This window comes from Arachis ipaensis, chromosome B1 (assembly GCF_059453495.1).
Source record: "Arachis ipaensis isolate K30076 ecotype BB chromosome B1, ASM5945349v1, whole genome shotgun sequence".
NCBI lineage: Eukaryota > Viridiplantae > Streptophyta > Magnoliopsida > Fabales > Fabaceae > Arachis > Arachis ipaensis.
Window position 1 is genome coordinate 1,112,311 of NC_142436.1, and position 14,299 is coordinate 1,126,609.

Here is a 14,299-nt window from a genome sequence, read left to right on the forward strand (position 1 = left end):
GTTGGAGTCTTGGAGAGTAATTTTTGTTTCAAGAGAAAATAAATATACATGTTTCTTTGGAGAAGCAATTCAATATACCGAACAAAACATTTTCTACGGTATTTTTCAGGCTAATAAATTGCTACATATACGAGACGAGATTCGAACCTAATATCTGCTTAAACAGACTAGCGAGTTGACCACTAAACCAACTAGCGAGTTGACCACTAAACCAACCCAAGTTGGTTACCGAACAAAACTTTTAGTTAAACACTTACAACGCAATTAGTTTCTACAACTTGAAAATAAAATAATATGCAATCATTTTTTCCACTCTTAACTTGTCAACGATGTACAAATTTTAATTTCTAAGTAGATGCCGTTGTGTGACTTCGATTGTTTAAAATTCAACCAAATAAGTCGTTTCCAAACGTATTAGTCGGCCTTAACCTTAATGGCGTCTTTACATGTATTTATTTTATTTCTTCAATAAGAAAAATGAAACTTAATGGACAAAATTTAAAAAGTCACTAATACCTCAAAAGTTAATTTGTTGGATAATTGTAGATATTAGCTAAAAAGCCAAAAACCTGTTACATTTGGTTCATGCTTCTCAACAATGATTTATGCTCCAATTTTCTTGCATCAAAGTTTGAAATTTAACATGCACCATGGCCAATGAGTAATAGCTCAAATGGCATAGTCTCTCCATACTCAATTAAGAGGTTGCTGGTTCGAGTCTCCTATCTTTGGTAAAAAAAAAAAAAAAAACATGCACCATGGCCTATTACTATTTTTCTTTCATATTCCCTTTACTATCTCTAAGGTTTTGTAAACCAGTGCATTACATGCCACAAATGATTTCAATCCTCCCAAACATGGCCTTAGTTCACACCTTCAATGTAGCTAAGCACAATGGCCTTTTCAGCCTCAATGCCATGAACTGAATGATGATAATGGCAAAATATCATTGTTTTCAGAGAAATTTCGCAACTCGAAACCGGGTAATGTCGGATGAGTTTGCGACTAAGCCGGCGCAAAACACAACCGGGGGGTTATTTGCCATAAAAGCACGAAACTGAATAAAGATATTATTACAAGATTCCAGGAGAATCTAACAATACACAGGTCAGACATGGGAAATATGTAAAGTACTGAATCTCCTATATGGAACAGCTTTATTTCCATCTCAAACCAAAAATTGAACACGTTTCCAGTTAGCTCCATTAACGAATTTGACAAAGATAAGGCAACTAATCATTCGACAAAATTACTGCCAATGATAATATTGTTTCCTTATAACTGAAAAAAGAAACCTGAAGGCGGTTAATTGACAACATCAAGAACCAGCTTGCGAGACTTTAGAACAGACCACCTAAGGCGACGGTAGTAGCCAGCTTGAAGCAACGCCAATGTTAGAACAAATATCCACTTAAATCCCATCTGCACATAGTAGCAGTCTTGTTAGAAATTAAGATATTTTCTGCTTTGATTTTGGAAACAGCAAAATATTATAAGAAACATACCAGTTTTCTCTCTTCCATCTCCGGTTCGGCAGCCCAAGATAAGAATGACACAACATCTTTCCCCATCTGCAGCAAAACACAACACCAGCAAGAAAATTACCTCCATTCTCCCGTAGTTCATATGTAATACACATTCCCTTGATGAGATTGACCGAAAGGAATACTAAACACACAGAATACCTGAGATTCAGTGGCGGGAGTACCATCCTCATATTCAACAGCACCATCGTTAAGCATTTTAGGCATGGCAATGGCACCGCCAGGGAAATAAGGGTTATAGTGCAGACCCTCTCTAATCTACGTTATTCAAGAAAACAATAGTAAATGAGTTTACCTATGGTTAAATACATTTTACACTTCATAACTGACAACAACTTGAGTCGCAAAGTAAAAGAAACATTTCATGAGTTGTAAAAATGGCAAACATCAGGCTTAGTTGTAAATTGATACGAAAAGAAAATCATGGAAAATGTCAAAGAACCTACAACAAACCCCAGTCTATCATGCACAGATACTATAGTCATTCGTGCACAAAAAAGGGACACAAAAATTGTTGCGCTGTTGTTGCCTTTCCTTGCACAGATTCCAAGCCACAACAGATTTTATAAAAGTTTGTTTTAGGCCTGAACTACGCAATAGATAGTTGAATCTATATAACTTCTTCATAATGCGTAAGTTAAAGTGTATTAACTCTCAACAAGTCTTTAGAGAGAACTTTACCGAAACACCAGCAGGGGGATCACGATAACCAGTTAGAAGGGCAAACACATAATTCTGACCATTGTGACGAGCCTGTAAATACAACGTGCAAGAATAATTAAAGATCACATTACAATAGAAAATCTCTTCACATTCCTAGCAGATAATAATAGACTTTACTTTGGTAATAAGACTTAGATCTGGAGGATAGGCTCCTCCATTAGCAAACCTAGCAGCTGCTTCATTTGCATATGGCTGAGGAAAGCGATCACTGAGTTTACCGGGGCGAGTGAACATTTCACCCTCATCATTAGGACCGTCAACCACCTCAATCTCAGCTGCCATGGCCTTTACTTCATCTTCTGTATAAGCAACACCAACCAAATCACGGTATGATATCAAAGACATAGAATGGCAGGAAGCACAAACTTGTGTATAGACTTGATGACCACGACGAATCCTGTTCAACAAATTATTTGAATGTAGTAAAGCCCGAGTTAGATTCATAGTTATATAGCATTCAGGTGAAATTTGATACAAATACATGATGGTGGCATAGAGAATTATCAAGATCCACATATACGGAAAGAATGGGCAAAACTCACGATGCATGATCATATGAACTGAGAATGCCAGCATGAGGCCATGGATAGTTTGGGCATGCAAGGCCATGCTCAGCTTCATCAGCTGATGCTGTTGTTGCAAAACCCAAAAACCCAGTGACACTAGCTCCAATCAACGCAAGAGCTCTAAATGAGCTGCTGCCAGTAGAGCCAGCATAATCTTTCTTTGTCATAATGGAAGACATAAGAGAACCATTCTGCAATAAGTATCAAGTAGCTATCAGCAAAAGATACAATCAACTTATTCCATAGTAGGCAAATTTTCATAGAATCATAAAGAAAATATCATGTGCAAGAGCACATACTAGTCTGCAAAAACAGCTTAAATCGTATGTCAAACAACAACTGAAAACTTCAAATGGAAAATAGCTTTCATATGTACTCAAAATTGTAAAAATTACAAATAATGAATCAAACTATGAAATTGTCGTGAGAAGTGAGATTCTAAAGTGTTATAGAAATTGTAATGCTGTTCCAGAGTAATGGGTTAATGTCCAAACTAGTCCGCAATTTGCAATATGACACAACTGAGGCAGTTAATGCGAGTTAGAAGTTGCAGCTACATCAAGTGATGCAGATGGAGATTTAAACCTTTTGATACATAAAGCTTAAGACATGAAGACAATAAAAAATTAACTAGAGAATTATGTCATTTTAGGTCAAGTCACTTGATTGGATGGTAAGCAAGAACAACCACCATGATCAAAGGTTGATTCACTGGGTGTGGTCAGCTATGTAATCAAAAGATGTCAGTGTGTTACTGTAGCCATAGCTGCTCCTCACACACAATAGACCACCTAGACAAGATTCTACTATATTCATTCCCGTAGCCATAGCTGCTCCTCTAACTTTCTCTCTAGTGTACTTATTTCTGGCTCTATCTTGTCTGGTTTACCCATACATCCAAAGCAACATTCACTTATTATCCTTGTTTCCTTCTTCTCTTTTCATCTCTCAACACTCAATCCTATATAACATCACATGTCCTATGAACTATAGTTGTGTGATACTTTTCTATCACAAATAACAATCAAAGCACTTCTCCATTTTACCCACCCAGCTTGTGATAAGGTGTAAAAAAAGAAAACAAAAATATTTCCACTGAACTTCATTGAAGAAATCCCCATGATGAGGTCCCATGAGAAGTTTCATGTGTATATAGGTAGTATATAAACAGAAATAGAACACATATTCAAACTGAAAGGATGTGTGTGATGAAGCAAGACCAGAACAAATTCTGTGTGTAAAAGGCTCAAGTGCAAGTTCCTTGCAAAGGGGGAAGTCCAAACCTATGAGAAGTAAATTATAAACTACAATTGTAGGCATAAGCTTTCGAATCCAAGAGCTTCAATTTATTAGATTAATGATATGGTATTGGTTTCTATTCAACATTATTTTCACATTAACTTAACAGTACTGGAATTACTAAGTTTGATGAGCTAAACAAAATTATTGCACAAATGAGAAATTTGTAATAAGTGATGTTGTATGGCTTCAAAAGAAAACATTGCTAAAAGGGGAAATCTAAGTAAAGATAAGCTCTAAACACCCTCGTCTCCACCAAAAAAGGGGCAAAGAAAAGAAGCAGCAGCTATATTCCATTCCCCTATTAACAAAAAGAAGTTAATTTTCCCATCTTCTCAGCCCTCAACTTTTATTTGAAGCAACGACTAGAAAAGTAAATAGTAGAATAAAACTTTCAAGAGCAAGGAGAATGCTTACAGGAGAATGAGATTGGAGTTTCCTTCTCAATAACTGCTGAATTACACCTCCAGCCATCTCAGTTCACACTGAAAATCATTCATAAAAACTTTTAAGATACTACATCCAAACAAGTACGGGTGATAAAGTTCTATAAAATGAGCATTAGGAAAAGTCATAAAGGCAGCATCACTAGGTATGCAACAATGTAACTAAGAACTATGACATTTAACCTCTAATATGAAAACGATCACAAGAAACTAAGCAGAACATATAGTGTGGATTGTGGTGAGATGATTATGGCAAAGAATCACTTTAAACATTAAATAGGTATCTAATCTAATTCTGAGTGTAACATATGTTTCCTGAATCATCAAGACGCCAAGAGGTAATCACTGCTGTTTTGCAATTAGCATTCAAATCACATTGAGATTGCCATTAGGGCCTCTATTAATTTTTGAAAAGTATATAAATTCCATCAAGTTTTTTTTTTTTTTTAATAAAATAGCAAACCCTTCTCTTCCTGTTTAAAGGGAGGATTGCCAAATTCAAAACACTAACTTCCAAATTTCCTCTTTCCAACTAACTTGAGAAGAGAACACATGGAATGATTATATAACATATGAATTTAATTCATTCATGTGTATAAAATGATGCAATTTCAGTCTACTACTGCTACTACCACAGATACCTAAAAATTAAGGGCAAAGTGTGGCATTGCATAATCACAACAATGCAGCAGCCTTAGACAAAACAACAGCATATTGCAAATAAATAAAATTGCACGGGGATTTCAATGGGAACAGATACAATAATCTCCTAATAACAAACATAACATGTAAAGAACGAAGCTTTATTATGCACCAAAATGGTAAAAAACAATATAAATAAAAAATGAACATGTTACAATGGTTGCGGATGCAAATAGATAAATACATAAATAAATACAGCGAGCGTAAAATTGAGGAAACACAGAATTCAAAAGTGAGTCAGAGATCCGAGTCACAGTGATAGCTGAACATAGCTCACGGAAGAAAATGGAGGAAAAAAAAGACACAAAGAGAGAGAAGAACGAAAATAGAAACTCACGAAGCGAAACTCGATTGGGAACTGAGGATATTCTATAGATCCAACGAAGAAGAAGAAGAAGAAGAAGAAGAAGAAAAATCTAAGGTACTAATGGCAGAGACGAGAGACGAGAGAAGAGATTTGGGACACGAACGCTTGTATTGTGGCAGCCACGAGTGTTGCTGGCTCTGGGCTTTGGGCTTTTGGGCTTTGATTTTACGGGCTATTGGGAGAGATCAATAATGGCGCAAGTATGAAATTAGGGTTAGAGAATTGGGCCTACAGGGAAGACTCCATTCCTAATTGAGTAATGGGCCAAAAGCCCATAGCATTTTTTGGTGACACAAGTGAACAAATAAAAATAAATCTTTGCAACCCACGACCAAAAACAAATATTGATAATCAATTTAAGTTACGTGTTAACTCGTATTGAGAATTCGAATCTCGTTTTGTGCATATAGACGAATTAGTCTTTAACATATTCATTTGGTAGATGTCTTAGTTCCTCAAATTCAAGTTATCGCAATAATAATAAAAAAAAAATTAGAGTAAAATATTAAATTGGTCCCTACGTTTGGGTATAATCCTATTTTGGTCATTAAGGTTTAAAGTGTCATATTTGAATCAAAAAAGTTTCATTTAGATTGAATATAACCATGAGATCAAAGTTAAATAATTAATAGAATGTCCTACATGACAGCAGTACAAGAACAAGGTCGATAATCTGGAGAACAAAGTATAAGTTCCAGAGGCACAAAATCAACTGTGATGCATCAATATATTTATTTATCATTCTCCTTAGTTCTATAGAAAATATTTTATTTAAATTATAAAAAAAATGATAAATAAATATATTGATGCATTCACAATCGATTTTGTGCCTCTAGAGCTTGTACTTGTTCTTCAGATTATTGACCTTATTCTTGTATTGCTGTCATATAGGACATTCTGTTAATTATTTAACTTTGACTTTACGGTAAGACTACATTGAAGTTAAATGAAATTTTTTTGGATTTAAATAGAATATTTTAAACCTTAAAAACCAAAATAAGATTACGTCTAAACGTAGGGAACCAATTTAGTACTTTACCCAATTTTTTAAGTGAACGTTAGTTTTGAAAATTTTTAATTTTTTTTGTGAAAATTATTCTTTAAAATATATTATATGTGTGCTTGAAGTTTAAAAATCCAATAGTTGATTTTTTAGGAATAATTCTTTGTATAAAATATAAAATTTTATTCGCATTTGATATTCTTGTATTAAGAAAATAGAAGCTAAAATACAAAATTACTAGAATATCCTTTAATTATTTGTTTCTTGTCAAAGAAATCCTCATTTTACTAATATTGAGTCTATTTTAAAAAAATTAAAATTTATTTTTTAAAAAATGTATAATAAATTTGTTTACTAATATAATAATTTGATTTGATTTGACGTACATATAGACCTCACAAATTTTATGTTTTTTTATTTTTACTTCATATTTTACATGGTTCATAAAAAAATTACTTTGACTTAATAGAATTGTACAACCTTTTTTTCCGCCGCTAAAAAGGTTTAACACATAATTTAATATTGACGACCAACGTAAACATCAACAGAGTAGGTAATTAAAATTTTTATATATATTCGTCTATTGTATTTGATATCTAAAATAGTACAAAGATATAGAAATAAAAAACACAAAAGTATATCTGAAACTAAATATGGTACAAAACAATATTTTTTTTACAACAAAGATAGAACTACATTTAATAAGAAAATTACAAAGTGGACCATTGCAGTCTCCAGCTTACAAATTAAAGAAGTAGAATTTTCCAACAAAACTACTTCAAACAAAATACATGAAATTCAATGGAGAAAACAAATTTATACATAGAAAAAAAAAAAACCTACACATTTCTACAAGACATTATCTTCATATTTTCTTGTTCTTTTACGAAATATCAGAGTGTGTTTGGTTTGTGTTTTTATTTTCAGTTTTTACTTTTAGTATTTTCTGTTATCAGAATTTAACAAGAAAAATAAAAACAATAATAAAAACAATAAAATTAAATTTTCTATTTTCACCTCCTATTTTTTCTTTTTCTTTCACAAAATTTTGATTAACAGAAAATTCTAAAAATAAAAATAAAAAATAAAAACGCAAACCAAATTCACCCATATAATTAGTATTTATATTTTTCTCCGACCACGTCAAACACGGTCAAAGCGGCGTAGGGTTTATGACTCCGACATAAGGTTGCACATTAGAACCCAACCACAATCTTCCACCAAATTCTTCGACTTCACTAACAGAATCAAGTTGGTCACCAAACCCTCCATCAATGACCTCAATAAGATTTCCCTCTTCATCAAATTTAATCCCCACAGGATCTTCTGATAATGGATCAACTACATTTTTTCCAATAATATTTTCATGATCTTTCACTAACCCTTGAATCTTTCCCCTTCCACTATTAAGTGCCACCCAAAACTCACCTTTCTCATTCCTCTTAATATTATCAGAGTAACGTGGAAGCGTTGCAAAATGTTGTACATAGTAGTAGTTGTTGTTATTGATATTATTAGGGTTATTCTTATTATTTTTATTATTAATATTATTATTATTATTATTAATGTGAATCTTCAAGATCTTGAATGTGTCTGAAACAGCTAAGAGAAGGAAAGAGTTGTCTTTGCTTAGGGCAACACCATTGGGGAATGCTAAGCCATTGAGCACAACATGAACTTGTTTTGTTCTTGGATCATATTTTAACAATCTTCCAGTTGAATCATCCGTCAGTATTATTGGCAAATATGACCTTTAAAATAAAAAAGAAAAAAAAAGGAATTAATTAAGAAAAATTTTTGGGTCAGCAAATTTTAATATTTTTTATTATTATTTGACTAGTATAAATATTAAATTGTCTTTAACAAATAAATTTTATTAATTTATGTACAAATTTTAAAAAATATAGGAGCAAATTATATTTAATTTATGTGTACAAATTATATATTTATTGTGTATAAAATAACTGTAAATATAAATACAAATTATTACTGATTAAATGTTTGACAAAAACTAATAATATTTAATAGACATGTAATAATTCTCGTTAATTAATTCATTAAGAAGATGAGCTACAACTGTGAAGAGGATACATATATTTATCAGTAACATTAATTACTAATTTATTATTGAATATTGATACAAAATCTATATGATAGTATAACTATTCCATTTAGCGGCGGTTATAAAAACTGTCGCCAAAATACCATTGCTACCTGTTTAAATTAATGTAGTGTACACAATTTAAAATTTTACAATATTTTTATAAATGTTTTTACTTGAGACCAACATAGAAATGGAATGAGAAAACTATATAATTAAAAGGCTATATAATGAAAAGATACTTATCATATTTACCAACTTTACATGTATTATTATTATCATTATTATTATTATTTAATTTATAACAATATGTTTATTGATACTCTACTTAATTAATAATAAAAAGGAATAAAACAATATTATGTTAGGCAATGCAAAATATAATCATATATTTAGGATAATATAATTACCTTCTTTGATATATACTGCTGCTATCTGTGAAGTACACTTCACCAGTTTGAGTGTTAATATCCAAAGCATTTGTAAATTTCAATGGAACTTTATCCGCAGAATGGACCAACTGTTTCGCCACGCCGCCGGCAGCTCCGACCACCACGAGTCCAAAGTAGGCGTCGGCGATGTACAGATCACAAGTTACAGTGTTGAATTTGAGTCCTAAGGGCCTTCCACACAACGGTTCCAAGGTTGTATTTGTCAACCCATCACATAGTTTTTTGTCCCTACACAATCATGAACCATTATAACTTAATAATTTGTGGCGGATTAACCGCCATTAAACATAACTACTAAATTAAAAGTTAATCCCAGTCGTTCATTGGGTTTGATTATCAATTTTGAACAATACTACATGATTAATAAAATATATTATTTGTTATTAATATTTAGTTAACAAATATATCTTTTTAATTTTAAAAATTAAATTTTAAATCTTACGTTCTAATTTCTAATAATATAAAAATAAAATGTTGGTCCTTAATATTTATTTTGGGTTTTATAATTATATATAATATGACTACTAATAATAAGTGGACAACCTTGTCATATGGAGGCAAAGCAATTATAAATGGCAATGTTTTTTTTTATAGGAAGATTTTTAAGTGTACCGTCATATCGGTATATCAGTGATTTTTAACTGTTGATCTTAATTATATATATTATATATAATTTTTTATAATTAAGATTAACGGTTAAAAATCACTGAAATACCGGTACGACGGCACACTTCAAAATTTTCCTTTCCTAGATTTGGGACATTCAAATTCAATGAAAGATTGTACAGTTGAAAACTCGAAATTAATTTGACCTATCACCTAATTTTACATTTCAGATGTCCCACACTTCTTTTATTAATCTTTTAATATTTTGCAATAAAAGTAGACTTAATTATTTGAGGATCCTAGCTACAACATAGTTACAGAGAAAACGGACAAAAATAATAAATCATAGCTAGATGGGATACTGAATACTAGGGCCAGGGGCCTGTGAATTGTACATGTATATTGCTACAATTTTATTGTCTATCTCTTTAAAAAAAAAAAAATTATCTGCTCTAATTTTTTTCTCAAATAACTATCTAGCCAAATAAAAAAAAAATTCTACCTAATCCTCTTTTAAATGAAAGAGTAAATTATTCTCTATCATAAATTTAATAGTTATTAGATAAAATAAATTATATCATCAAGATAATTAATATTAATTTTTAATTTGACATAAATTTTAACAACCAAACTAATTAATTATAGTAAACTATCTGAACTTCATATTTACAAAATCACATAATTTTTATATCAACTCTATTAATAACTATGAAATTCATTCTTACTCAATTAACACTTTATCTATTTTTTTGTTATTTTAAATTTGTAATTTGACCTTTTGATTTTTCTTTTTAGTTTTTTTTTTTTTTGTATCGTTAAATCTAATTAATATATATGTGGTATAAAAAAATAAAAAATTATAAAATAAGATTTTTTTGTAACTCTTATAATTTACAAAAAAAATTACTATATTTAATTAGTATAATTAGTTGTCAAAACTCAAGTTAAATTAAGAGTTAATGTTAACCAGCATGAAATAATTCATTTTATCTAATAATTATTAGATATGTCATAGATGGTAATTTATCCTTTATTTAAAAGAGAGTTAAGTAGAATTCACCAAAAATAAATAGGTCCTTAACTTTTTAATTCAAAAATACATAAACTTTTAACTCATTAAAAATACAAAAATGCTTCTAACCTTCCAAAATATTAGATTATTTAAGTTTCTTTGTCAAAACTATATAAGGACAAATCGATTCTTCGGAATAACTTAAATATTTTGCGTTTCAAAAAGTGAGAGACATTTTTATATTTTTAATTAATCAAAGATTTATATATTTTTTAGATAAAAAGTCAGCACTTATTTATTATTTATAGATATCATAATTTTTTTCAATTATATATATCCTCAATTAAATATATATAGGTAAGAGTTAGAAAAAGAGCAAAAATATATGTATATATATAATATAATAAGAATAATGATTTGTTAAATTAATTAAAAATTTGATTTTTCTTAAAAGATCAATATGTTAAGAATAATAAATATTTTAGTTAGATGAACATTATATATCTTTTTCTTGATACAAACCTAATACCATCTACCATTAGATAAAATCCAAGTGGAATCAAGTCAACCAACACAAACATAAAAAAATTTCATTATCGAATAATTAAGTTTGTTCACTAAACATATATAGCTCACAAAATTTCATTATCGAACAATTCTTAATTAAGAAAGTTCCAGCAATGTGAATTAAATTAAATGATTTGATGTATACTTCTATTTTGTGATAACCAACCAACTCTATAAATGCTGACGTTAATGGTAACCCATCATATCCATCTTTTTTTTTTTTTTTTGGTAAAACATCATATCCATCTTTATTTCCTTGTTGGGGAAATCCCTTGTTCATTGTTGTGGGGGTCAATTATATTCAACATTATTAGCAACCCAATAATAATAATAATAATAATAATAATAATAATAATAATAAACCTAAGTATGTTTGATTTATATTTTTATTTTTAGTATTTTCAGCTGTGAGGATTTTAAGAAAAATTGAAATATATAGTGAAAGAAAAAAAATTAGCATACATTTGATTTATATAATTATATGTGTTTTTATTTTATTTTTTTATTTTTAATGTTTTATGTTTTTAGAATTTAAGTAAAAAAAAAATTAAAATACTAAAAGTGAGAGCAGAAAGAAATATTAATAAAACACATACATGCAGTCTTATTGTTTTTACCTTTTTTTTTTTAATTTCGCTACGTTACCAACAGCATTTTTGTCAACTTCTGTTAACACAGATTTATAACGGTATTTAATGAAGTGACTTTGTGGATGTGTCTAATAAAAATATTTTTTATAGCTATATCTAATAGAAGTGTCTTTATAGATGTATTTTTTAGATATATCTCTTTATACATGTGTTTAAAATATAATAATTAATTATTATTATTAATAAATTGACAGATAATATATTAGTACCCTATATTTTTTTTTTTTTACAAAATCTTAAATACATGTTTAGTGAACGACATGACTTCTCAATATTAGTATGGTACGTACAAAGGTGCGTTAAATGATGATAAAATAATTAGAAATTATTTATCTTTTGACCAATAGCTTTCAGGGTCCCATCAACTAATTTAAAGGTTGATATATATAGCTGTATAATTAGTTTTTGTCCAACAAAAATCTAGGACATATACAAACATTAAAAGGAGAAAAGATGTTTAACAAATTAAATGGGGCAGTCTATATATATATATATATTAACGATATAAAATATTTTATACAGTCGTGCAATTACATCTATTTTGTTAGATAACTATTTACATAATAAATGTAAAAGATAGTTATTTTTATTAATGTATCGTTACGTAATTAGTTATACGTGTAAAACTATTTTACACAAAAATACATTAAAATTAAATTTATATATATTAGTTTTGATATATTAACGATGTAAAATATTTACACATACAGTCGTACAATTATATCTGTTTAAATAATTATTTACACAATAAATATAAAAAATAATTATTTTTATTAATATATTGTTACATAATTAATTACACATGTAAAACTATTTTCCACTAAAAATGCATCAATATATATGTGTGAATTATCTTCTATCATGGAAATTAAGGATTGGAAACAGATTAAAAGGCTAGGCTTGACTGATTATTAAACCATGTTTCCTTCTTTATATTCTCATTTATTTTATGTACTTTTAATTAAAATATAAACTCGTTTTAAATTATACACACAATAGCCAAATTAAACAACATATTGAGGCACAACTTCCATGTTTTTATTTTCCACTATTTCTATGTCTCTATCCTGGAACATAGACCAAATGGAGCCTAACTCTCCACTTCATAACATTAATTATTAACATTTTAATGGATCCAAATTCATAACTAAAATACAACATACACTGCATACAAAACTAGTGATGCATTGGTGTGTGTCATTATTTGAGAAATATATTACTTGTATATCATACAATATAATATTTATATACTTTAATTTCATTTACCCTTAAATATAACTTTAGTTCAATTAGGTTTAATTTGATGAGTCTTATATTCAAACGGTAATATTAAAGAAAAAAAAATCTAAATTTATTTTATTTAGTATTTATTTATTATAAAATACATTAAATAAAGGAAAAAATAATAAGTTTTCACATTTTTTAGCTAAAAATTTTTGTTTCTGGAAACTTTTCCATATTCAAACTAACACTTTATCTAGCATTATTTTATATCCGTCAAGTTGTATTTTTATTTATTATTTTACAAAACATAATAAACACAAAAAAAAAAAAACTTAATGATTAAAGAATTCAAAAAGTCATTCATTTTTTGAAGAAACTAAATTCAACCACATGAGAGACCAAATATATGAAAGAAATCACCAGAAAGCTTACCAAATCCTCCTTATATAAAAGTATAAATAATGTTAAAAAAAATCATAAAACTTTAAGGAGGAGAATATCTATATAAAAACTGACATAAATTCAAAAAAAAAAAAAACTTTTTTACGTAAAAAGGCATATAAAAAAATATAACCATCAATATACCTCTTTTTAACGGCTTAAATTTTTAACAGAAACGATTTCATGACAATAACATAAAAAAACAACGACGAAGATGCCTACCTTGTTGCGGAGGTAACCGCGAACTGAGTCCAAGATCTATGTTGTTGGTGCCATTTGAGGATTCTTCCATCAGAAACACCAACATAAGGTCCTTTGCCATGGCAATCAAATGCTATGCTCTCAGGACCATGAACTGTTTTAGGCAGCTCAATTTGTGAACAAGAATCTCTCACTCCCCCTCTTATCAACACTGGTCCATAACCCATCACTCCTATTGATGCCAAATTATTCATCAACACAACAATTATTGTAACTTTAAGGAGGAGGAGGAGTAGTTTCTTCATTTTTATTTTTTCTTGATACAAAGAAGAAAAATGTTTGTTATATATATTATGGTATATATGGTTTGTAATAATGAGCATAGCTTCATGCAT

General features: G+C 29.3%; 2 protein-coding genes across 2 annotated transcripts; both read right to left on the reverse strand.

Annotated features, from left to right (window-relative positions):
• Positions 1-1,037: 1,037 nt before the first annotated feature.
• Positions 1,038-5,774, reverse strand: LOC107628218 (cytochrome c1-2, heme protein, mitochondrial). Its single transcript, XM_016331015.3, has 8 exons — positions 5,618-5,774; positions 4,550-4,617; positions 2,810-3,024; positions 2,385-2,664; positions 2,226-2,297; positions 1,686-1,802; positions 1,506-1,571; positions 1,038-1,422 (listed from the first exon to the last, which is right to left on the reverse strand). Exons 2-8 carry the CDS (start codon positions 4,604-4,606, stop codon positions 1,306-1,308), a joined length of 924 nt encoding a protein of 307 aa, XP_016186501.1. The 5' UTR covers positions 4,607-4,617; positions 5,618-5,774; the 3' UTR covers positions 1,038-1,305.
• Positions 5,775-7,304: 1,530 nt separating this feature from the next.
• On the reverse strand, positions 7,305-14,299 carry LOC107643863 (protein STRICTOSIDINE SYNTHASE-LIKE 10). The gene is made up of 3 exons (XM_088500761.1): positions 13,926-14,299; positions 9,162-9,431; positions 7,305-8,401 (listed from the first exon to the last, which is right to left on the reverse strand). Exons 1-3 carry the CDS (start codon positions 14,297-14,299, stop codon positions 7,804-7,806), a joined length of 1,242 nt encoding a protein of 413 aa, XP_088356887.1. The 3' UTR covers positions 7,305-7,803.

Bases quoted from the DNA above. Each gene is read 5' to 3' on its own strand.
- LOC107628218 (XM_016331015.3), bottom strand. From the start codon at position 4,606: ATGGCTGGAGGTGTAATTCAGCAGTTATTGAGAAGGAAACTCCAATCT. The intron at 2,665-2,809 runs GTGAGTTTTGCC...TTTGTTGAACAG, and splicing joins AGTTCATATGATCATGCATC to GATTCGTCGTGGTCATCAAG. The intron at 1,572-1,685 runs GTATTCTGTGTG...GTTTTGCTGCAG, and splicing joins CTCCCGCCACTGAATCTCAG to ATGGGGAAAGATGTTGTGTC.
- LOC107643863 (XM_088500761.1), bottom strand. From the start codon at position 14,299: ATGCATGAAGCTATGCTCATTATTACAAACCATATATACCATAATATA. The intron at 9,432-13,925 runs GTAGGCATCTTC...ATGATTGTGTAG, and splicing joins GCGGTTACCTCCGCAACAAG to GGACAAAAAACTATGTGATG. The intron at 8,402-9,161 runs GTAATTATATTA...TTTATTTTAAAG, and splicing joins AGCAGTATATATCAAAGAAG to GTCATATTTGCCAATAATAC.